General features: G+C 31.8%; 2 protein-coding genes across 2 annotated transcripts in view; one reads left to right on the top strand and one right to left on the bottom strand.

Annotated features, from left to right (window-relative positions):
• The window catches only part of LOC143072686 (NBAS subunit of NRZ tethering complex-like), a 167,116-nt gene that overhangs the window by 170 nt on the left and 144,429 nt on the right, over positions 1 to 22,517 (top strand). The window contains exons 2-18 of the mRNA XM_076247758.1: positions 2,010 to 2,073; positions 2,783 to 2,825; positions 3,433 to 3,513; positions 4,399 to 4,446; positions 4,888 to 5,065; positions 5,292 to 5,380; positions 6,294 to 6,585; positions 6,929 to 7,003; positions 7,986 to 8,114; positions 8,727 to 8,790; positions 9,233 to 9,282; positions 9,644 to 9,787; positions 10,340 to 10,512; positions 11,414 to 11,483; positions 12,013 to 12,138; positions 12,819 to 12,970; positions 20,815 to 20,952. Coding sequence (XP_076103873.1) covers positions 2,010 to 2,073; positions 2,783 to 2,825; positions 3,433 to 3,513; positions 4,399 to 4,446; positions 4,888 to 5,065; positions 5,292 to 5,380; positions 6,294 to 6,585; positions 6,929 to 7,003; positions 7,986 to 8,114; positions 8,727 to 8,790; positions 9,233 to 9,282; positions 9,644 to 9,787; positions 10,340 to 10,512; positions 11,414 to 11,483; positions 12,013 to 12,138; positions 12,819 to 12,970; positions 20,815 to 20,952 — 1,916 coding nt within the window. The remainder of the gene's footprint in view (positions 1 to 2,009; positions 2,074 to 2,782; positions 2,826 to 3,432; positions 3,514 to 4,398; positions 4,447 to 4,887; positions 5,066 to 5,291; positions 5,381 to 6,293; positions 6,586 to 6,928; positions 7,004 to 7,985; positions 8,115 to 8,726; positions 8,791 to 9,232; positions 9,283 to 9,643; positions 9,788 to 10,339; positions 10,513 to 11,413; positions 11,484 to 12,012; positions 12,139 to 12,818; positions 12,971 to 20,814; positions 20,953 to 22,517) is intronic.
• LOC143072679 (uncharacterized) lies at positions 18,470 to 20,392 on the bottom strand. The gene has a single exon (XM_076247750.1). It carries the CDS (start codon positions 20,268 to 20,270, stop codon positions 18,561 to 18,563), a length of 1,710 nt encoding a protein of 569 aa, XP_076103865.1. The 5' UTR covers positions 20,271 to 20,392; the 3' UTR covers positions 18,470 to 18,560.

Raw genomic sequence — 22,517 nt, 5'->3', positions numbered from 1 at the left:
CCATATTTTATCCTAAAAAAAGTTAGTTTTTGCTTTCCAAACCCTAGGCTTTTGACGTTTTGACTTTTGTGAGCTCTTCTTGCAGTATCTCTATAGTTTCTTGTATATTTTTTTTAGATTTGAAATAGTATTGAAATTCAAAAACACGATTTCTTTCCAATGACTGAAATTGACTTTTCTTTTTTAGCTCACCTGGCCCAATTATGTGCCAAGTGAGCCTTTCTCATACACCTTATCGCTATTCCCGGCTGACCCGTCCGCTTGAACTTTTGACGTCAACAACAATCACTTTTCCATTGTGGCGTCAGACATTTTGTTTTATGACGTCAAAATTTTACGGGAACCTGTGTGATTTCCAGCAATGGCGGACAAATAACGATATGGTGTATTGTCCGTTATTGCGTTAACTGTTACAAAAAAATCAGGTTTAATAAATGTGTCCGGGGTAAACAAGATTATTGGGCTGAGATCTATCCACCTTGATATTTTCAGATGAATCAGACGACCTGTTGTTGGGTTGCTGTCCCTGAATAGGGCTCTTCACGGTTAGTTCGGCCATATTGGATAGGGGGCAGATTTTCATAATAGAGGTAAAAATGGTGTGAAAAATACGGGAAAACATCATTAAAACAGAGCTGTTGCTTGGAAACACACATAGGATTTCCCACACTTTCATACCATTTCCACCTCCTTCCAAAAAATCTGCCCCCTATCCAATATGGCCGAACTAACCGTGAAGAGCCCTATTGTTAAATTTAAACAGTTATTGGCTATTATCGTATATGTCATTATACAAAATGTAGATAGAGATAAACCGAAATTAGCAATATTGTTCATCAAAGTACAATCTACAAATAAGTTTATATTTACATGTACAACCAAAATTGTCATCACACCCTTGCCTTAGGGAGTACGTTGTTGCCCTTTATAGTAAATTTTTGTCATCTTTTTCTTTTACACAAATTTTCTCCACTTAATCTACTGGGCCAAATAGAATATAACTTAGCAATGGCTTCGAAATAGAACAAATAATAATAGAGTGGGGTGCTCATTTTTGCCATATCTTTCCATGTTTTCTGCAGTTTATGTTCAGGTCTTTATGTTTTTGAAGTATACTGATATTTCTATATGAAGATAACTTCATATATTAAATATTTTAGCTTGAAAACGTGTTTGTTTGAAAAAAAATCATCTGAAAAATTGGATTAAAGGGTGCTTGAAATTTCCTGATGTTTTGTCATAGGGGGACACATATTCGCTGTTTTTGCACATCTATTTTAAACCAAATAACTGCAACTTTAAAAACAATATTATCAAACCAATTTTATCAAAGATGAATAGCAGACATTTCAAAGATGTAAAGAACTGAAATTTAGGACAAAGGACGTCAAAGAATTACTAAGAAATACTTCTTTGAAATCGTGTTTCTCATTCAGGAAATTGGCCTAAAATCGTTGTCTGTTTTTCGGTCCTTTGCAATAAGTGCCGAAATTTAAAAATAATCATATTTGTAATAAAAATTTAATTAACCGGCATATTTCTTCCATTTCAGCCATCCTTTGAAGTTTTTACACCCCAAAATCATAAAACGGCGAAATTGTGTCCCCAGCGAATATGTGCGCCCCACTCTAGGGGTTTACTTAAGAAGGTTAAGGGAAAAATGTTATAAAAAAAACCAATTTCAAATGGTCACAACTTGCAAACTAACTTGAATAATGATTTGGTGTCTTCAGTAATTTTTGTTAGACTAGTAAATTTGGATGACCTGCTTTTAATTTAACTACTTGACAAAATTAAACAAAACTTAACCTCAATCATTATTATGGTATCTTATATTTGCTATTAATTATGATTTAAACCTTATTTCAATGATGATTTTGAAAACAGCAGTAGTTACAGGTGAGCGACACAGGCTCTTGGGAGCCTCTAGCCAAGAGCCTCTAGTTGTTATATCTTTGATGCAAGCTCATTTCACAAACAATTACATGTATTGATATTTTTGTTTACAGACAAGAGGAGCCAGAGATAAAGGCCATGTATCTTTACTGGGCAGACTAACATCAGTAACACAAAGTAAGAAGTGACTAAAGTATTAGGCTCCTTGTTTTCCAGTTCTGGTTTTCGTTGTTCATGAGGAACAGTCATGATGAAGAACAGGAGTTTCTGTTTGTTTGAAATATTTACTTATTTCATGCTGGGAACAGTATATAGAACAGGAAATGAATCTGATAGGCTTTTCAGTATGAACTATGAAACTGATAAAATCTTGGATTTCACAAGACTTCGCGAGATTAATGGATTTTGGTAGCGACTGACTGAAAAACTATAGGAATTGCTCAATAAATAATCACATATTTCTAATCGCAAATAAATACAAGTTTTATCATTAAGTAGATATATTTTGTCATAGTGAATAAGAATTACCAAAATAATTGTGATTTATTTGATGTGAAGTGTTTTATAATGTATTACAAATGTATTAATTTGAATTTGGGAATGCAATCGGTACCATTTATTTATTGCCCTGTTTGCATTCTGTGAAGAAATGAATGCAATTATAACAAATTTGAAGTGACAGATTCCAAGTTTGACATACTAGCATCACTTACCACATCTTCTTATATCTATTTCAATTAAAAAATCAAGAGTGTGGGTACCAACCCATGACGTCCTGTTTAAGGATGCTGATCTCTAGATCAAATGTTAAATGTCTTCCACAATTATAATATGGTATATGTCCAAAAAGAAAAATATTATTAATATATTCTTATTTTAATTTTAGGAAGTATTTGGACATTTTTGAGAACTCTTGGAATACCAATCATGTAAGTCAGTATTGTAATGTATGATATAATTGTTCATAGACTATGAAGGTTTTTAAATGTAAATATCAAAAGAAGGTTTGTAATGACTGCCGATGAGAAAACTCCCCTCAAGAGACCAAAATGACATAGAAATTGCTTGTTTTAGACATTTCAAACCAATTTAAGAAATATGTTTGAAATCGGACACTATTAGTAAAGTACTGAATAACCAATTGATGATACAAGTTATGTAAATGAAAATGATTTTGGAAATGTTAATGTATTTGTTTCTTTCAATTGATAAAATTGTATGAAATTATATATATGTTAATTGTTTTCATAAAAATACTTGAAACTATTGGTTTTTTTTTTATCATTGTTACACAACACTAGAACTTGCAGCTTTCATGACAAACATCAAATGTGGTTCCAGTTGTATTGAACAAATCATTCAGATCTTTTGCATAAAGTCGAACTTACGCTTAATTCTAGAGCACTCAGAGTGAAAACTATCAGACATATTACAGTAACTACTAATTAATTGTCATGCAAATATTTACAAATGTTTCTGTATTTGAAATGTGAAGATTTGATATTTTATTCAAATAATTTGATATTTTGTTTGTAGTTCTGCAAGTCCTTGTTCCCTGCCACAAAATTTACTGAAGTTGGTAAACAGTCAGATAAACTGGCATATTGCCATAGCAAGGTAAATATTAACTTTAGCAGATATTACTTTGCAAATAAAGGAAATAAGTTATACTTGAAACAACTACACTAACAAAATCAGTTATTCAATATTTAGGTCTTATCTGTTTTCACATCAAAATTATATAAATCTATTGCATACTCACTGGTATGTCCAGATAGTATATAGCCTGTCCCAAGTCAGGAGCCTCTGGCCTTTGTTAGTCTTGTATTATTTTTATTTTAGTTTCTTGTGTACAATTTGGAGTTTAGTATGGCGTTTATTATCACTGAACTGGTATATATTTGTTAAGGGGCCAGCTGGAGGACGCCTCCGGGTGCGAGAATTTCTCGCTACATTGAAGACCTGTTGGTGACCTTCTTCTGTTGTCTTTTCTATGGTCGGGTTGTCTCTTTGACACATTCCCCATTTCCATTTTCAATTTTATACCCTCTGCTGCTGTAATTAGTACTGTTTGGCATCTGCACTTTTGAATTTTCCAAACAAAACGATCATTGTTGATTAACTCATTGTTGCGAGTCGAATTTGTATGAAAACCTCAATTTGGTTCACATTTTTAATTTTTTTAAATATAAAAATAACAGATGTATAATTGCCAATGAAATGATTATCCACCAAAGTTCAGATAAAGTGGATGTTCACAATTAAAGCCATTGAGAAAAACCCATACCATAAAGTTGGCTATAAAAGGCACAGAAAAAAACATCTTCAGAAAACATGTTGAGCAAAAAAACAAAACAAAATAGAAATATCAATTATGATGGACAAGACATTGATGTGGACTTATGCCTTCTATATTTACATTTTACTGAAACCTATTTTACAAGCAGTTTCATATTATGAAGGATAATTTATTTCATTATAATGTTTTCATTACACTTACAGCGAATGTATATACATTGCAATACTTCAAGACCAGTGTGTGGAAATCAGGTACACATTTATTTTATGTAGTTTTGTAGTAATCATAAGTCTTATAGTACTATATGTTTTGAATATTATCTATGTTCTCAGACTCCATTACTTTGAGATCATTTTCATGTTGACCTTAAAATAGCTTAATATTAAGTAAATGTTTATTTCTTGAATTCTCTTGAGTTTATATGCATATAGTTATATACATCTGAATTTATGATGCAGAAAGTTTACACTGACATAATTAGAGAAAACTAAAATTTTATGTTGACTATTTTATTTTTTATCTGTGCTCTTTAGTTATATCTTTACAGGATTTTTTTTTTTTTAATCTGAAACTTTTATCAGTTTTCTTCAAAAAGATAAACTAATCTTTATCTTTATTTGCTACAAAAGAAATTATCTTTATTCATATTTTTTTTCTTAAACTTTGGTCAGATATGTTTGATTTTTATACAGGTCTAAAAGGGACAATTTTGAGAATGTGGTTGGCAGAGGTGTTGTTCCCAGAGATCCATATCCACAATGGCGTCAGGTGACATGGAGCCCAGACAATACCATGGTGGCTTGCTCTAGGAGCAATGGAACAGTAGATGTTTTTGATATTGTTGGAACACAGCTCTTTACTATCAGTGGGGTATAGCTTTTTATATATCATGCAAATTCATTGATTCCATTAGAAGAACAATTCTTTAATGTTTTGTGTATGGAAATTGATTATTTGTGGAAAACTTTAAAATGTTGTCATAGTTTCATAAGTTATTTATTTTCATAAGGTAAAAAAATATAAGTCAAACTTATTATGTCTATATTCACATGCTAATATTAAGCATTATTATTTAAATGTCTACATTTATTTACAGGAGGCCCAAGAAGACATGACTAAGCCTCTAGATTTGAGCAGAGCTGTGGCAGGATTGTTGTTTACTGATCTTAAGTTAGAGGCTCCATGGTAATAACAAAATGCAGTAGATACTCAAAAAAAGAAACCATAATGCACTCATGAATAAAACTATTTTTTTTTGGGGGTATATGACAGCAACCCCAAAAACATAAAGATTGAAAAGGGCAATAACATACAAGTATTTATGTTATATATAAAAAAAGAAGATGTAATATGATTGCCAATGAGACAAATCTCCACAAGAGACCAAAATGACATAGAAACTATCAACTCTATGTCCAGCTCTTAATCATACAGAGTCGCTGTTAACAACCCAAGATAGGCTTCAAACAGGCATGTTGAATGAAGATATGATAAGTTGTATGCAAATAGCTTGATACTTTTCCATGGTACAGTGAAACCTGTTTAAACTGAACTTCCTCGGGACTTACGATTTGATCTGTTTTTGGCCGCTGTTCGGTTTTATCAGGTTCACAACTAACATAATTTGATATGACGGCACTTCAGAACATGTTTGGTTTAGACAGTTTTCGGTTTATGCAGGATTCTGTTTAGTTAGGTTTCACTGTATTTCTATTTGGGTAAAAAGTTATTTTATATGTATGAACTTGTTTCCTAGTCTTGAAAGCTATCACATTATCTGTTATGGTACTAATGTCTTTAAAGACAGACTGACTCTTGGACTATCTCCCTTTCATTTGAGTGGATGTGTAAAAACTATGAACTATATCTGGCAAAAAAAACCCGAAAGACTGTTTTGTTTAGTGATTTTAATTTTAGATACTTAATTTTCTATAGCCAGCTTTATTCTTCTTAATTCTCTATAACCAGCTTTATTCTTCACAAAACTATTAATAATGAAATGTTTTAGTGGAGAATTTTTGAAAAAAATATCCATTTCTGAACTTTGCATGCCTTTGTTTGACATTTGTTGTCCATTTAAAATGTTTTTTAATTGCAGGTCAGCAGAGTTATTAGTTGTCAATTATCATGGAAGACTGAAAAGCTACCTGGTTGATAGGGACAAAGGTTTCCAAACACGACATCATTTCCTGTTTAACCATCAGTACCCTTTAGGGATCAGTTCTATTGTGTACTATGAGCCAGCTAAAATTCTATTGGTGGGAGGGCTTGGAATGCAGACAGAGATTGCATTGAGTCGATCTATGGAAGAGGGTGTGACAGCCTGGAGAATTTTATCTGATTATCCTTATTATAAGATGGTGACGGATTATGAACAAGATTTAAAACAGGTACTTATAAAATCAAGGAAATAAGGGAAAAAGGATAACAGTTTTTAAAAGAAAGGTATTATTTTAAATGTCATACAAGAAATATTTGATTTTTATTTTAAGGTTATTCTGTTCAGTTTTAGAATAGATTTATTGTGTTCCACAATTTTGTTCATTTGTTGAAGTTTCCTAAAAACAGATTTAATTTTTTTTCCTGAAACTTCAGATGAAATTGGGAGTGATATTTGTTCTATGTTCTTAAATAATGGAATAATATTTATATGTTTGGCCACAATTGATTCTTTGCATATCTTATTTTGTAATTTGTAAATCTTATTAAAGTCAGTGACAATTTTTTACACAGGCTCAGCAAAAAAGAACCTTGATGAAAAGACTGAAATCTGTAAATGGTATCTTTAACAGGAGACCACATGTTCAGGTAAATAATAATATTGTGTCTTGTGTTCACTTTTTAAGCTTTAAGGCTCTGAGCTAATCAAGTATAAAGTTAACTAGAGTTGTTTCGTTGACTTATATCAATACTTTCATCTACATTTTCATGCTGGAGTAGTCAATCTTCAGAATGAACCAAAAAAGGTTGTATATGTTCAGTCATGTGTGAATCTTAAAACTTTAGAAAGAAGGATATTAGGTAGGTGTAAATAGACCATTATCCCACCACCTAAAATTGTGAACATCTGCAGGTTATCTTAGCGAAACAAAGCTTTTTCAACAACATACATATTTAATTTGCCTTTTAAGAATCTAAAGGACTATGGGTAATCTCATTGCTCGTACACCAAAATGAAAATAACCTTTTGATGGATTTACATTGTTTAGAACATTCTAAACCAATAACAACGTTTTGGTGTACGCTTTTAAAAAATATTACCCAGAATGCAATAGATTCTGAAACGGCAAATTGTAAACTCTATAACCTTTTGTAGACACAAAGAAATATCATAGATGTCTATCCTGGTCAGCAAGGTTTATTGTCTCATTGAAATTTTCCGAACTTCTCTCTTCTTTTTATGCCCCACCTACGATAGTAGAGGGGCATTATGTTTTTTAGTCTGTGCGTCCGTTCGTCCGTCCGTCTGTCCCGCTTCAGGTTAAAGTTTTTGGTCAAGGTAGTTTTTGATGAAGTTGAAGTCCAATCAACTTCAAACTTAGTACACATGTTCCCTATGATATGATCTTTCTAATTTTAATGCCAAATTAGAGTTTTTATCCCAATGTCATGGTCACTAAACATAGAAAATGAAAGTGTGAGTGGGGCATTCATGTACTGAGGACACATTCTTGTTTTTAAAAGAATTTGACTGAAATATTTGCAGGTCTAAAAATCCTTGCATTTTTCATTGAATAACTTTTTTGAAATAATTGTGTTGTAAAAAATTATGTATACCATATTTTTGTAGGATGGAGTGTTTAAACTGTGTATTTCTCCAGACGACAAGCTAGTGGTAGGATTACATTACTCTGGGAAGCTGACCATCTGGAGACTACCATCACTTAAACTTTACCATTGCTGGGGACTTGAGGAGCAGGTACCATATCTTATTTTAACCCTTTCCTCCATAATTACGTCTTTTGACACCATCCCCTTTTCTTTGTAATGACGTCTTTTGATGCCTGCATAGTACCTCAGTTGAAACACTGGACTATGAAATGTCTGCATCAGACTTAATAAAATTTGTATCAAATATGAAAAGGATATTCGTAAGAATATCTTGACTTAAAATCATTTGATGAAATATTTGTTTTTTTGCAATGCATTTCTACTTAAAAGCATATTTTCAGCATTTTATTGAAAAATCCTATGTGAATCAGGTTAGAAAAAAAAACAATGAGGAAAGGGTTAAGTTAATAATTATGATTGCAATTTATTACATTTTCGGGTGTTGCAGACACAGATAATTTCATTGCTAACTTTGACTTGATTCTTGTGTTTGATTATTATATAGAAAGATAAAATTAAACCAAATATATATTTCTTTTCATCATAAAATACAAAAAAAAAAAACATTGATTTTCTTCGAAAAATGAAAACTACTGTGACTAAAATGAGTAATGTTAGTTAAAATCATATATCGCTGGTTTTAATTAACAAAACAAGAAAGTTAATTAATAAACGCTGCATATAATTTTACTTTTTGTAGCCTAATTTTGATGAGATTAGTCCAGAATTTACAGACAATCCACAGAGAGGGAAGACTTTAAAAGGTCAGTGATTCAAGTGAATTTGTCTTATGTTCTTTTACCTTTCAGTTGGGTGTAGAATGGGGTTACCATTCAGTATTTCTGGAAAAATACATGCTGAATCCCCAAATTCTGTTAAAATTAAGTATTCTTTTCCAGATTATACAAAGAATCACTAATTCCAGAGTCCTGATAAGTGAAAATCCTGAATTCCCGCAATTGTTCCTGACGTTTTAAACAATGTCCTTCTACTGCTCCTACGTAAACATTATAAAATAATTATTTGAAATAACATAAATTCAACATGACATAGTGTGGTAAAGTTACTATACAGAAATATATGATCAAAAGATATAAACGTAAATTCATATGAGAGTTAAAGAAAAGTATTCATGTTTTAAAGTATTGTTTATTAAATGGATTACCTTTTTTTTTTGTATTACTAAGTATGGTTATTTCTTTTTAGATTTGGTTCCATGTAAAAATCTAGTAGATGTGAATTGGTGGGATAGTAAGGTAAAATATAACCACATTTTTATGGCAAAAGTTTCACACTTTTATTTGTTTCTTTTAATTCTAGGGATGAGAAAGGTTAAATATATCCAAGTGTAACTGCTTAGTTTCCCACTATTGCTAAAATGGATCTTTTCTTTCTTTTAATGGTATTTTTTACAATTAATTTTCTGACTTTTTTTGATAAATTTATGTTCAGTGGTAATTTACTGCAAAAGACAGACGGCCATTGTTTTAAAATTAAATGTTTTTACTAAATGTGCAATAGGAAAAGATTTTTTTAAATTATATTTAGGTAGTGGGTAGGAGTAAGGAATAAAGGTAGTTATTTTGCATCCTATTTTAAGGTTTATTGTTGTTTCAGTCACTTATCCTCTCTCGTTGTACTGGTGCAGTGACAGTTTCATCAACAAAGACTTTGAAGAATTTACTAGGAACTTCTCCAGAATGGTTTGAACCCTCATCTCGTGTGACTGGGGTCCATCATGATGGATTTCTAGGTTTAGAGGTAAACTTGACACATTAACTATAGTTGTACTGTGGATTCATTTTTTGTTTGTTGAGTACCAATTTTTGTTAATTTTGCTCACTTAACCTGAAATTATGAATGTTCAAGTTTGGCATTTTTTTCTTACTGACACATATATACACCTTATCGCTATTGGTTGCTATTACTGGTTCCCATAAAATTTGGACTTCACAATACAAAATATATGAAGCCACAATGAAAAAGTGACAGATTCTCGGGTCATTCAGGAGTAGTGATAAGGTGTATTCTAGTTTCAGATCTTTCTAGGAAGAAGGAACAATTTAAATTTTTCTTAACTATCTGAATTTAATAAAATTGAGAATGAAAATGGGGAATGTGTCAAAGAGACAACAACCTGACCATAGAGCTGACAACAGCTGAAGGTTAGCAATAGGTCTTCAATGCAGCAAAAGAAACTCCCGCACCCGGAGGAGTCCTTCAGCTGGCCCCTTAACAAATATGTTGCTAGTTCAGTGATAATGGAAGTTGATATGCAATTCAGATAATAGATGTACAATTCTTATCTTGTAGGTTGAATGTGTGTTCCCTCAGAAAAGACGACTTGGTGATACATCTGAAGAAGAATTTGAAGACAGTGATGATGAAGAAACTTCCTTTGTTTCCAAGACAACCAAACTAACAAAAGATGTCCTTTATTATGTAACTGACATGGAAAGATTTCAACCACCAAGAAAAAGACCAAAGTAGGATTCATAAATTTTAATTTATATGGTTGATTTTCTTTTATAGACCAGTTTGTATTTTTGTTTGACACATTTTTTTTAAAATTTTGTAAAATAAATCATGAAGGTTTTGATTAGAAAGCAGAAATAGAGTTGGAACATGGGTAATATATGAGCTGCATCACATAGAAATCGAACTTATGCAAGTGGACTTTGATTTGTTGATATATATTTGCATAAGGTAGATTTCCTTCCAATGCAGCTCATATATGAAAAGAAACAAACAAAAGTATTAAGCTTTTGAAAATTTATAGTCAATGTAAATTAGCATAATTAGGTCATTGCAAAAATGTTTGATCAATGGCCCTTATTTCTAGCTACAATTTAAATAAGGACTTATTGACCAATATCATAATGAATAATAGCCAATACAATAAATAGAAAGAATACATATTTTTTGTTAAAAATATGTATTTGCGTTATTTTCATGACATTACACATAGAATTCATTTGATTTTGCAAAATAATTCAATGAAAACAGGTAGATTTCCATTGATGTTTTTCGAAAAGAAACACAGAGCCCATGCATCAACAACAAAGATCTTTTCAAATTTCAAATTTGTTTTGTTTCTTGACGCATGTATTTTATGTTTGCTTGACCTCAATTTTCGTGTATTTTGGTTGTAAAATGAATGTTGGATAAAATAATTCCACTTAACTATCTCACATGTTAACATTTTAATCGGGTCAAATAATGCCCATACTGAAATTACTCCTCCACTTTCAAATCCATATCCAGGATACAGATACTAAGAAAAAAATTATTATCTTTTGTTGATAGGTGCATTTCTGTATTTTGTCAGACGTTAGATAATTTTTTACTGATACCATTTTGTCATTTTTTATTATTTATTTTTTTCAGAATAATTAACAGAACATACAGACTAGTTTGTTTAAAATCAACTACTCCAGAGGAACTGTATACAAGAAAGGTGAATAAACATTAACTTGGTAAAGTAATCCTGTGTAGTAAAGAGGGGGTTCACAAATATAATACCAGGGGTAGACATATCTGTGTTCATTACATTGTTACATTAATCCTTCTGTTAACAAGATCCCTATGTAACATATTGTAGGTTTGAAATTTTATAATCAAAGGGAAAACTTGTATAAAAAAAATGTGAATATGACCAATCCATACTAATCCTAATTAATGGGGTCAGTTGATACAATGTATACGTATTTTAAAAGTTCTTATCAAGGAAACATATATGAAAGAAGACCAATTCTATTCCTCTTTTGACTTATTGATTGCAATGGATTAAAAGCCCCCCTTTTACCCCACCCCCCTTTAACACTGTTGTTCAATTGTTTCGGCTGGCAATTAAAAAAAAAAAAATATTTTTCAGTTAGTCTAAACTTTCCATTGTTGCTTTTCCTCATGTTTATGAATATTTACTTGTAGTTACATGCTGCATGAAGATGTATTCTATTAATTACACATCAATATATTTTTTTCAGATTGACCATGAAGAGTATGGAGAGGCATTAGAGCTGGCTAAAGCTTATGGTCTAGATACAGATCGAGTATACCAGAGACAATGGAAGAAATCTGATGTATCTATTGCATCTATTCAAGATTATTTGGTGAGTACATCAATTATTTTATGAATAAAAGATTTTAAAGGATAATAGAAGTTATCAACAATATTGGACAGTACAAAAATAACATGTCTAGTCCGACAACTGACTCCTCTGGAAAAATTTACAAACAAAGACAAACATCAAGAAACAACACATGGTCCAGATAACCTGGTTTAGTTTACATACAAAATGTGTTGGGGTTAAAACCAGTTTTTTGTGCACACAAACTTTCTTTTGTATTTCTAGACACCAAGAAAACACACACTATAAAAAACATGAACAGTGCAGCTTCCAACAGGATGATCACTAACTAATACAAGAAAATATAAAAATACATGTACACATATTTGGAAACCAGGGTCAAATGTACCTTACTGCAGGAACCAATGATCTACAGCTGTTGTGGTTGAATGATATTTGTCTGGTATTTATTAGTTTATTCCTGTATTAAAGGGGTTTGCTAAAATGTCTGCCATTGCAAAGCCATGTGAAAGGAACTGAAAAAAATACTGTAGTTGAACTTTATGAACAGGACAACATTTTAAGATGTGAGATCCTCTCTTTTTTGTAAACATTTTTGTTGTTTTCTGGCTTCTTCTTTTCTGTGATCAGTAAAGAAATCTAACATGAAAATTTTTTGTTTATTGGAAATTCATGTAAGAGAAATTATTGTTCTATTACAGAGTAAGATTAAGAAAAGATCGTGGGTTTTCCATGAATGTATAGAAAGAATTCCTTACAACATAGATGCCATGAGAGAATTGTTAGAGTTTGGACTTAAAGGGACTGATTTACAGGCATTGTTGGCTATTGAAAAAGGGGAGGATGGAGGAAGGTAGGTCAATTTACTTTTACATTAAAACTGGTTCATTTTCTTTATTTTTAACCTGATTTTTGTGACAAAAATGTCGGTTATTGATTTGGGGATGTACGGCGGGCGGCCGGGCGGCAATCAAATGTTGCCCGTGCATTTACTCATGAACCGTTCAACCAAAGCTTCTAAAATTTTAATATGTTGTTACTGACAACTAAATGAAGGTCCAGTTCAATAATGGCGATTTTGACTTATAACCTTCAGGAGTTATGGTTCTTGAAAGATTGAAAAATGGAGTTTCCAGTCGTGTCCATGCATTTACACATGAACTGTTCTACCAAAGCTTCCCAAATTTTAATATGTTGTTACTCATGACAAAATGGAGGTCAAGTTCAATAATGACGATTTTGACTTTTACGGTTCAGGAGTTATGGTTCTTGAAAGATTGAAAAATGGAGTTTCCAGTCGTGTCCATGCATTTACGCATGAACTGTTCTACCAAAGCTTCCCAAATTTTAATATATTGTTACTGATGACAAAATGGAGGTTAAGTTCTATAATGACGATTTTGACTTTTACCGTTCAGGAGTTATGGTTCTTGAAAGATTGAAAAATGGTGTTTCCAGTCGTGTCCGTGCATTTTCTCATAAACCATTCAACCAAAGCTTTTGAAATTTTTATGTGTTGTTACTCATGACAAAATAGAGGTCATGTTCAATAATGACGATTTTGACTTTTACCGTTCAGGAGTTATGGTTCTTGAAAGATCGTAAAATGGTGTTTCCTTTCACGTTGTTGCATTTACTAATGAACCATTCAATCTAAGCTTTTCAAATTTTAATATGTTGATACTGACTACAAAATGGAGGTCAAATTTGATATTGACGATTTTCACTTTCAGCATTCATCAGTTATGGTTCTTGTGATATTGCCAGGACACAAATAAATGTTAATAAATCCAGTTTGCTGTCGTTGTGACAGCCTCTTGTTTTATTTAAATTCAGAGACGGCAGTGGTGTTCACACAAATATAAACTATTTGTATAAACTTTATATTTTAGAAGGTACAAGATCTGGATCCTGCATACTTTTGTATGCAAATATCTTATGTTTTGAAGTTTCCGTCTGTCATATGTCCACTGACCTTGACTTCATTTTCATTGTTTAGTGACTGTTTTTTTTGTCATAGGAATTTCTTACTTATTATGAGTAATAGAACAACCAAATTTGGTATATGTGTTCCTTGCAATGTCTAAATATCTAAATGACAGGGTTCACCCTGACCTCAACCTCATCCCATGGATCAGTGAGGAAGATATAAGATTGGTGGTCAAGTCAGTATCTCATGCATCGATCAGATACTATAAGTTATAGGTCAACTCTATTTGGTGTATAGAAATTGTAAAATGTACAGACTGGCAGGTTTAATCTGACCTTGACCTTTATTTCAGGGTTCAATGAACTATGTTTAGCTTTTTGTGGTTTGGTCTATTTCTCAGGTACTAAAAGCGATAGAGTAACTGTATTTTGTATATGGAATGATTATAGGGTGTATCTTTCAGGGAAGTTTCATCTGACCTTGATCTCATTTTCATGGATCATTGTCAAAGTAAATTTTTAATGGTTTTGTCAGTTAATGATGGTCAGATACTATTGTTTTTGTTAAGAGGGTAGTCTGTATGTTTGTACGTACAACTTTTTGGGGCTACTCAGTGAACACCCAATTTTACTTTTAATGTTGGTCATTAACTGTTAGCTTGTGTATACAAAGACATTTGATGAACATTACATATACTTTTATAGTTATTGTATGTTATTATTGTAAGCAAGCTAAGGTCTCTGGGAATAAGTACCTCTTTTTCATTTTCAAACTGCTTTGGTGGGTTTTATGTAATTAATTTGTACTTTGTAGGGTATGAGATGTTTTATATATTATAAATTGTAAAGCTTAAATGCAATCTTGTTATCTGTTGTACAATTAATATTTCTAAGTAAGTCAGTGTTGATGAGTTTTGGGGTCATTGTGAAACCAGTCACTTAGCCTTTTTTGCCTGCTACTCTACCATTGCCTTGAACAAATTTGATAAACCATGTCTAGATAGAAGAAACTAGAAGCTGAATATTTATTTTTGATGAACCTCATTGACTTACTTGTTAAACATGTTTAAAATAAACTTGCAGTGAGATGAGAGTTTTTATTTGCTTCTTCTTGAAGGCCTGGCTGTGACTTTAAGATGAAGAAAAGCAATAAAAGCACTGTTTATTAGCTTTTTGTTGTGCATTAACTGATTTTATGTCATCAATGGATACTCCATATCCTTTGTTTTTCTATTACTGTATAGCAGGTTATTTTCGGGGGTGTAATATTTTGCAATTTTCATTAAATAAGATATATTAAAAAATTTGGCTGTTCAAAACTTTTATCAATTCCTTTGCATATACTCTTTTTAATTGGTGGAATTTATTTTGGTGATTTTGTTCTGTCTGCTAAAATTAGCAAAAATTTAAATCCCATGAAAATAACCCACTATACGGAAGTTGAGGTCATTACAAATAGTGTCAACCAGTTCAGCGGAAATTTGAATACCTATGGGGACCATGGTGGTGAATTTGAAACTCAGTTACAAGATAGCTAATGAAAAGAAGAAAACTTAAAAACCTGATTGAGTCACTTTTAAGATAGTACATAGATAATCAAAATAAAAGACCATGTGACAAATTGATGTATGAATGTTTTAGATAATGTACCCAAAAGTTTCATACAATTTCTAATGTAGCTTAATTGGGAGTAGGTCAACAGGCCAGTCTTCAATATACCAAACCATCAATCCATGATGGTACAACTAACTAGCTTGAGTACAAGCTTCATTTTGAGGCTGCTGCTAAATTTAATTGTTGGTAGGAAGATACCAAAGTTTTCAAGCTTATTACATGTATGAATGGTTCTGCTTTATTTACCTTTCATGTACCTGATATTGAAATAGATAATATCGCAGCATATTGTTATTGAATATTAACCAAAAGGTTAGCTCCTGAAAACCTGAGATGTTTATATTTCACAATTTGATGATTGTACATGTATAGGTAAACCAGGCCTATCTTTACAGGAACTTGCCATACTATAGCTATAGCTATCTTTACAGGAACTTGCCATACTGTGACTATAGCTATCTTTACAGGAACTTGCCATACTGTGACTATAGCTATCTTTACAGGAACTTGCCATACTGTGACTATAGCTATCTTTACAGGAACTTGCCATACTGTGACTATAGCTATCTTTACAGGAACTTGCCATACTGTGACTATAGCTATCTTTACAGGAACTTGCCATACTGTGACTATAGCTATCTTTACAGGAACTTGCCATACTGTGACTATAGCTATCTTTACAGGAACTTGCCATACTGTGACTATAGCTATCTTTACAGAAACTTGCCATACTGTGACTATAGCTATCTTTACAGGAACTTGCCATTCTGTGACTATAGCTATAGCTGTTAATTTCTGTGTCATTTTGGTGTCTTGTCTCATTGGCAATCATACCATATCTTTCTTCTTAATATATTGATATAATTTAATTTCGGATGTTACATGTCTTCTGATTGGCTGACAGTGTTTTGTTTATCAGCTCATTGAAATGATTTTGTCATTTGAATGTGACGTCCTCAATGTTTTTTTCATGATTTACTTCGGTTTGAATGGAATTTAGAATTAAATTATAAGGAATGACTGTTATATTTTGTCTGCCTATTCGAAATGACATCAAGGGATTATTCAGAATTTATGGCATTTAGAAAAGCACTTATTGACCATGTTTTAGAATCTCTTATTTTACAAATCAATGTAGAAACCTTTGACTGGGCCTTTCACTGTTCTCTGAAATGTTGATCTATTTTAGCTACAGAGTAAAAGTTAAGACAACAGACAACATTTGAAACTGCAGCGTGTATGCATACAAAGATGTCTGTGTGGCAGGGATTATCTGACCTTGATCTCATCATTATTATTCAATTTCAATTTTGATAACTGTAAAAGAATTAAAGAACCTTAGTGAGCACGCTCACATACCCCACGTCCCCACATTGTCATTGGAGAAATTAAATAAGTGTAAGGAAAAAAATTGTATAAGAAAAAATATTGAATAATAATTTCCTGTCAATATCCACATCTACATGCATAGTATGTCCTTATTATTTACAAAATTTTATGAAATTCTGTTGTGTGGTTTCAGAGGAGTTGAGATGACAAACTGTTGCAAAAGTACATGGAAGCAAATAAGTTCAAAGGGGCGTAACTCCTAGAAAAAAAAATGAATCAAAATTTGTTGTCGAAATGCACATCTACGTAGTATGTCCTTATTATCTACAAAGTTTCATGAAATTCTATTGTGTGGTTTGAGAGGAGTTGCGATGACAAACTGTTGCAGTATTATATTAAAGTAAATAAGTTCAAAGGGGCGTAACTCCTAGAAAAAAAATTGAATCGCAATTTCCCGTCAACATGCACAACTACATAGTATGTCCTTATTATCTGAAAAGGTTTCATGAAATTCTGTTGTGTGGTTTGAGAGGAGTTGCGATGACAAACTGTTGCAGTAGTACATTAAAGTAAATAAGTTCAAAGGGGCGTAACTCTTAGAAAAAAAATTGAATCGCAATTTCCCGTCGATATGCACAACTACAAAGTATGTCCTTATTAACTGAAAAGGTTTCCTGAAATTCTGTTGAGTAGTTTCAGAGGAGTTGCGATGACAAACTGTTGCAGTAGTACATTAAAGTAAATAAGTTCAAAGGGGCGTAACTCCTCGAAAAAAAATTGAATCATAATTTCCCATCGATATGCACAACTACATAGTATGTCCTTATTATCTGAAAAGGCCTCGTGAAATTCTGTTGTGTGGTTTGAGAGGAGTTGCGATGACAAACTGTTGCAGTAGTACACTAAAGTAAATAAGTTCAAAGGGGCATAACTCCTAGAAAAAAAATTGAATCACAATTTCCCATCGATATGCACAACTACATAGTATGTCCTTTAATATTAACTGAAAAGGTTTCGTGAAATTCTGTTGTGTGGTTTGAGAGGAGTTGCGATGACAAACTGTTGCAGTATTATATTAAAGTAAATAAGTTCAAAGGGGCGTAACTCCTGGAAAAAAAATTGAATCGCTATTTCCTGTCGATATGCACAACTACATAGTATGTCCTTATTATCTGAAAAGGTTTCGTGAAATTAGGTTGAGTGGTTTGAGAGGAGTTGCGATGACAAGAAACAGGACTGACGGACGGACGGACTGACGGACGGACTGACAGACGGACGGACGAGCGGGTCAAAAACATTATACCCTCCGCAACTCGTTGCGTCGAGTATAATAAGCAGTCAAGACATTTCAGCATGTACACTCTTGTTGGTGTGTAGCAATTCCTAAAATACATTCCATTGTTACAAAAATAAAAGGAGCAATAAGTTATAATCAGTTTTATTGTTGTTTAAAAAAGGCTTTACAAATTCATGAAATTAATTTATGAATTTGAAATACAATTTATTTTCATAAAAGCAAGAAAAGAAGAATTATATCAGTACAGGCTATGGAAGTAATTAAAATCAGTAAATCAGAATCCAGAAACAGTATATATTTTGGCTTCGTTGGATTCACCTTGATATGTCCTACAGCCTATGTACAGTGTGCCTGTACTGTCTATGTCTAAAGAGAATGGACTTTCAATACCTAACTTGTCCTTAGTGTTAAGGTAATGAATGCACTGTCCTGAAGTATTGAGGATATGAATCATGTGATGATAATAGTCTGTAACTATAATGCTGTCAGATTTTGTAGCCACCAAATCTCCAGGTTTCAAAGTTTGTTTCTTGTTTATATCTGGATTACCGGTGTATATCCATCTTACTCTGTTTGTCTTATCTAATGCCACTATTCTAGCTCTTTCTTCTTCATCTAGAATATCAACGACATAAATGTTATTGTCATTGTCTGTAGTTATTTTGTAGGGAAGAGTAAATATCAACTTCCCTTTGTTGTCAGTGTGATACACTTTTTCTTTTTCTCCATCCATACTCATCATGATAACTTGTCTTGGACCATTGACAGGGAAGGGTTTTCTTTGGTTCTCTCTTACACCCACTAAGATCTTATGGTCACTTGTTACATGGACACCAAGGGTTATTAAAGGATTTACACTGAACTTTGTTGGATTCACTTTACTGGTGCTACAGGAAAGTATTGTAAGGTTTGATTCGTTTGTAGATAGAAGTAGGTCACCTGATGGTAGTAATGCCATGTTAGATATGTTTGTCTTAAAAGTGTGCAAATCACATAATGATTCATTTGTTAATTTTAGTTTATGTAGTATAGGGCTTGGAAAACCTGAAATTAGAATACTTCGGTCATCACAACAGACTAAATTGGCAACCACCGTTAGCTCTGTTGTGTATTGCTTTATCACTTTAAATTCAAATATCTTTTGGTCATCATCAGATTCCTTTAATTCTCCAACGTAGAAATCTTGAACTACATTTTTACCTGGGACAAACTTAGGCAACTTTTTAAATTTAGGGCTGACAGGTACTATTCTTTGTTGTCTTGAAGTTTTCTCCTCCGAATATATGTTGAAAACTTGATTAGCAATATTTGAATTTAAGGCCTGGTTTAAATTCTTTCTCCTAAGGTCTAAATCTTTGTTGATCTTCTGTGATCTATTTTGAGCATTATTCACTGATTGCATCAGAATTTCCTTTCTCTGATCAAGTTCTTTCAAAAGTTTATTGGTATGCTTTTCAACTTCATCCTTTAATTTTTTTTCTCGGTTGAGAATATTCTGCTTTTCCAATTCATATTTGCGTTCTTCTGAAGATTTCAAAATTCCAAGTTCAGATAATTTTTCTTCATTTTGATCTATTTCCTCTTCAATCTCAGAATTAAACGTTTTCATTGATTTCAATGTAAGTTGATATCCTTCAGCTAGTTCAACCATAGTGTGTTTGTTATGAATTTTTGTTATACACAAAGGGCAGACAACTACTTCACAAGATTGACAAAATAAGAAACAGTTGTGTTCACTATGAATTCCACATTGAATGTTACTTAAATCAAGTTTATCCTTAATCTGTTGCTGGTGAGAAGATATGTCCTTTATATCTATAATTGTATGCTGGTCAGTTGATTTCACTTTTTTATGAAGTTTCTGACATTTTGTACACAAGAGAAAGTCACACAGTAAACATTTCCATTTGATTTCCTTTGATTCCTCACACATCTGACATAACATTGGAACTTGTCCTTTCTGAAATGATTTTGATAACGCCATTATGGTGATTTAGTTTAACAATTTTGTCTATAAATATAAGTGATATTCTTGATCACTTGATTATGTCGGTTGTCAAAATAATATCCTGGTGTTTACTCTTCGATTACCTGTATAGATCAAGGTTACTGTTATCTGCCAAGGTAATATGTAGCACATGATATCTAGACATTTAATCAATAAATCTAATACTTTAAACATTGTATCACTGAATATTTAAATTAAGAAGTTATTCTTAAAACTCAACTATAATTGTTGATTCTACGTTATAAAGATCATAAGATTTCTGTCCCTTTTCTAGTGAACTTCTCAGTTTTCATGTAATGTTAATGTATTCACAGAAAAGAAAGTCCCACTTTGGCATTCTTTAAGATTTATATAAATGGTTGGTTTTTTTTTTCTCTATTAAACTTGTGAAAAGTCAAGACATTTCCTAATTTCTTTTAATGATAAATTTATCAAGTATTGATTTTGTCCTTCCCCAAAACCATATATAATTCTTGTTTCCCAATTCACTTCAAATTCAATTTTACAACCATTATTTTAGGTTTATCCTGTGTGATCCAGAAGATGGTCTTTATGAGGATATATCATTAGATGAATTTGATCCTGAAACACAGACAAAGAAAGAAGAATTGAAGAAAGCTAAACAGGAAGAAATGCTGAATGAACTGGAATTTAAAAAGTAAGCTTTAGATTATAGATAAAAATTTCAATATAAGATATATAGTTGTACACAAATCAACTTCTTGTGTTTGCTTCATTCCAATAAAAAGTTATTCAAATTTACATAAGCTGGAAACCTCTTTGAAACAATATCTAATTAAATTTCCAGATTATGGTTTTTAAAGACATAAAACTTTTTCCTTATTGTGTCGTCTTTCATGCCCATCTTATTCAGTTTTTCCCAACTATATTGTTCTATGGATAAGCATTTGGTTTGCCTGTTTTCATGGATTGGAAATCTTTGGTTTTGTTATTGCGATGGAACACAAAATTAACAGCAATTAACTGATATATTCTTTCCTCAGAACACAATGTTGCATATATTTGAAAAAATACCGTAAAAGTTTACATTGTTATTTTTTTTGAAAAAATGAAGTGCTTTGATTATTTAGAAGATTAACTGCTTTGAATAAAGATACATCAAACTAAATTGGAGACAACCTAAGAACCTGTACATTTTATAGATTTTTTTAATTTAGAATTAATAACTTAGAACAAATGGTCAGATGTTGTTAGAAACTTGTCCCCATTTTGAATACTGTAAAAAGATTTAATAGTAAATAAAAGTTTTTTACATTAAATTTTTTCTTCCAATAAATGATTAAATGTTGATAGAAATGTATCCTTCTTTGTTTAACCTGCAACTCTTTTTGTTGTTGTGGAAGTGAGATAAAGTGATTTTGCATTTTGTCGTATGCATCTTTAACATTAAGGGCATACGATACAGTTACAGGGGAGGTAATGACATTGCTAACGTTAATTGTTATTTTAGCGACGTCAAACTATGACTTATTGGGGAAAAGCTAAGTTTTTGACTGAGTTTTATCATTCAAACTTATTTAACTTGAAAACAAGTTCATGGACCCCTCTTTTTTAAAATGCCATTTGGTTTGATTACGCGAGAAGATTATATGTACCAATTTTCATGAACACGTAAATAGTGCATTTTTTTTAAAACTTGATAAATATATAGCAAAAAATGATGTTTACTTTTACATTCATGAACATTTAATAAATATGAGTTATTTCTGAAAAAAAAAATGTATAAAATTTTAGGATATTTATAAAATACATAAATTACAAATTATTTAACAAAAAACAATTTGTGTTTATCTTTTAAAATAAACAAAAGTTATTTATAGTATAACTAATCGCCGTATTTGAATATCAAAAATAAGACAACCCGTGACCGAACGACGCATGGATTAAACGAGTGTGCAGCACGAGTTTAATCCATAGCGGCGTTCGGTCACAAGGTGTCTTATTTTTTATATTCAAATACGGCGATTAGTTATTCTTTTTATTACATTGGCAAATGGCTTTTTTTTTATGTAATTAATGTAGAAAATGTAAGGAACTATATCTTTTTCCTACGCATTGACAATTTGTTTTGATCCGACGTTATCGACGTCTTGACAACGCCTATTGTTGTATGACGTCAGAGAGTGAAATAATATACAATTACTGTCTTTTGATGAGGTAAATATGCGGTTTTATTGACTTTTGAAAAAATGATATTCACTG

Source organism: Mytilus galloprovincialis, chromosome 4 (assembly GCF_965363235.1).
Source record: "Mytilus galloprovincialis chromosome 4, xbMytGall1.hap1.1, whole genome shotgun sequence".
Lineage (NCBI taxonomy): Eukaryota > Metazoa > Mollusca > Bivalvia > Mytilida > Mytilidae > Mytilus > Mytilus galloprovincialis.
Note: the sequence above shows the minus strand (reverse complement) of the source record. Positions and strands in the feature narration are given on the sequence as shown.

What these genes read in the sequence shown, in the direction of transcription:
- LOC143072679 (XM_076247750.1), bottom strand. Translation starts at nt 20,270, where the DNA reads ATGGCGTTATCAAAATCATTTCAGAAAGGACAAGTTCCAATGTTATGT.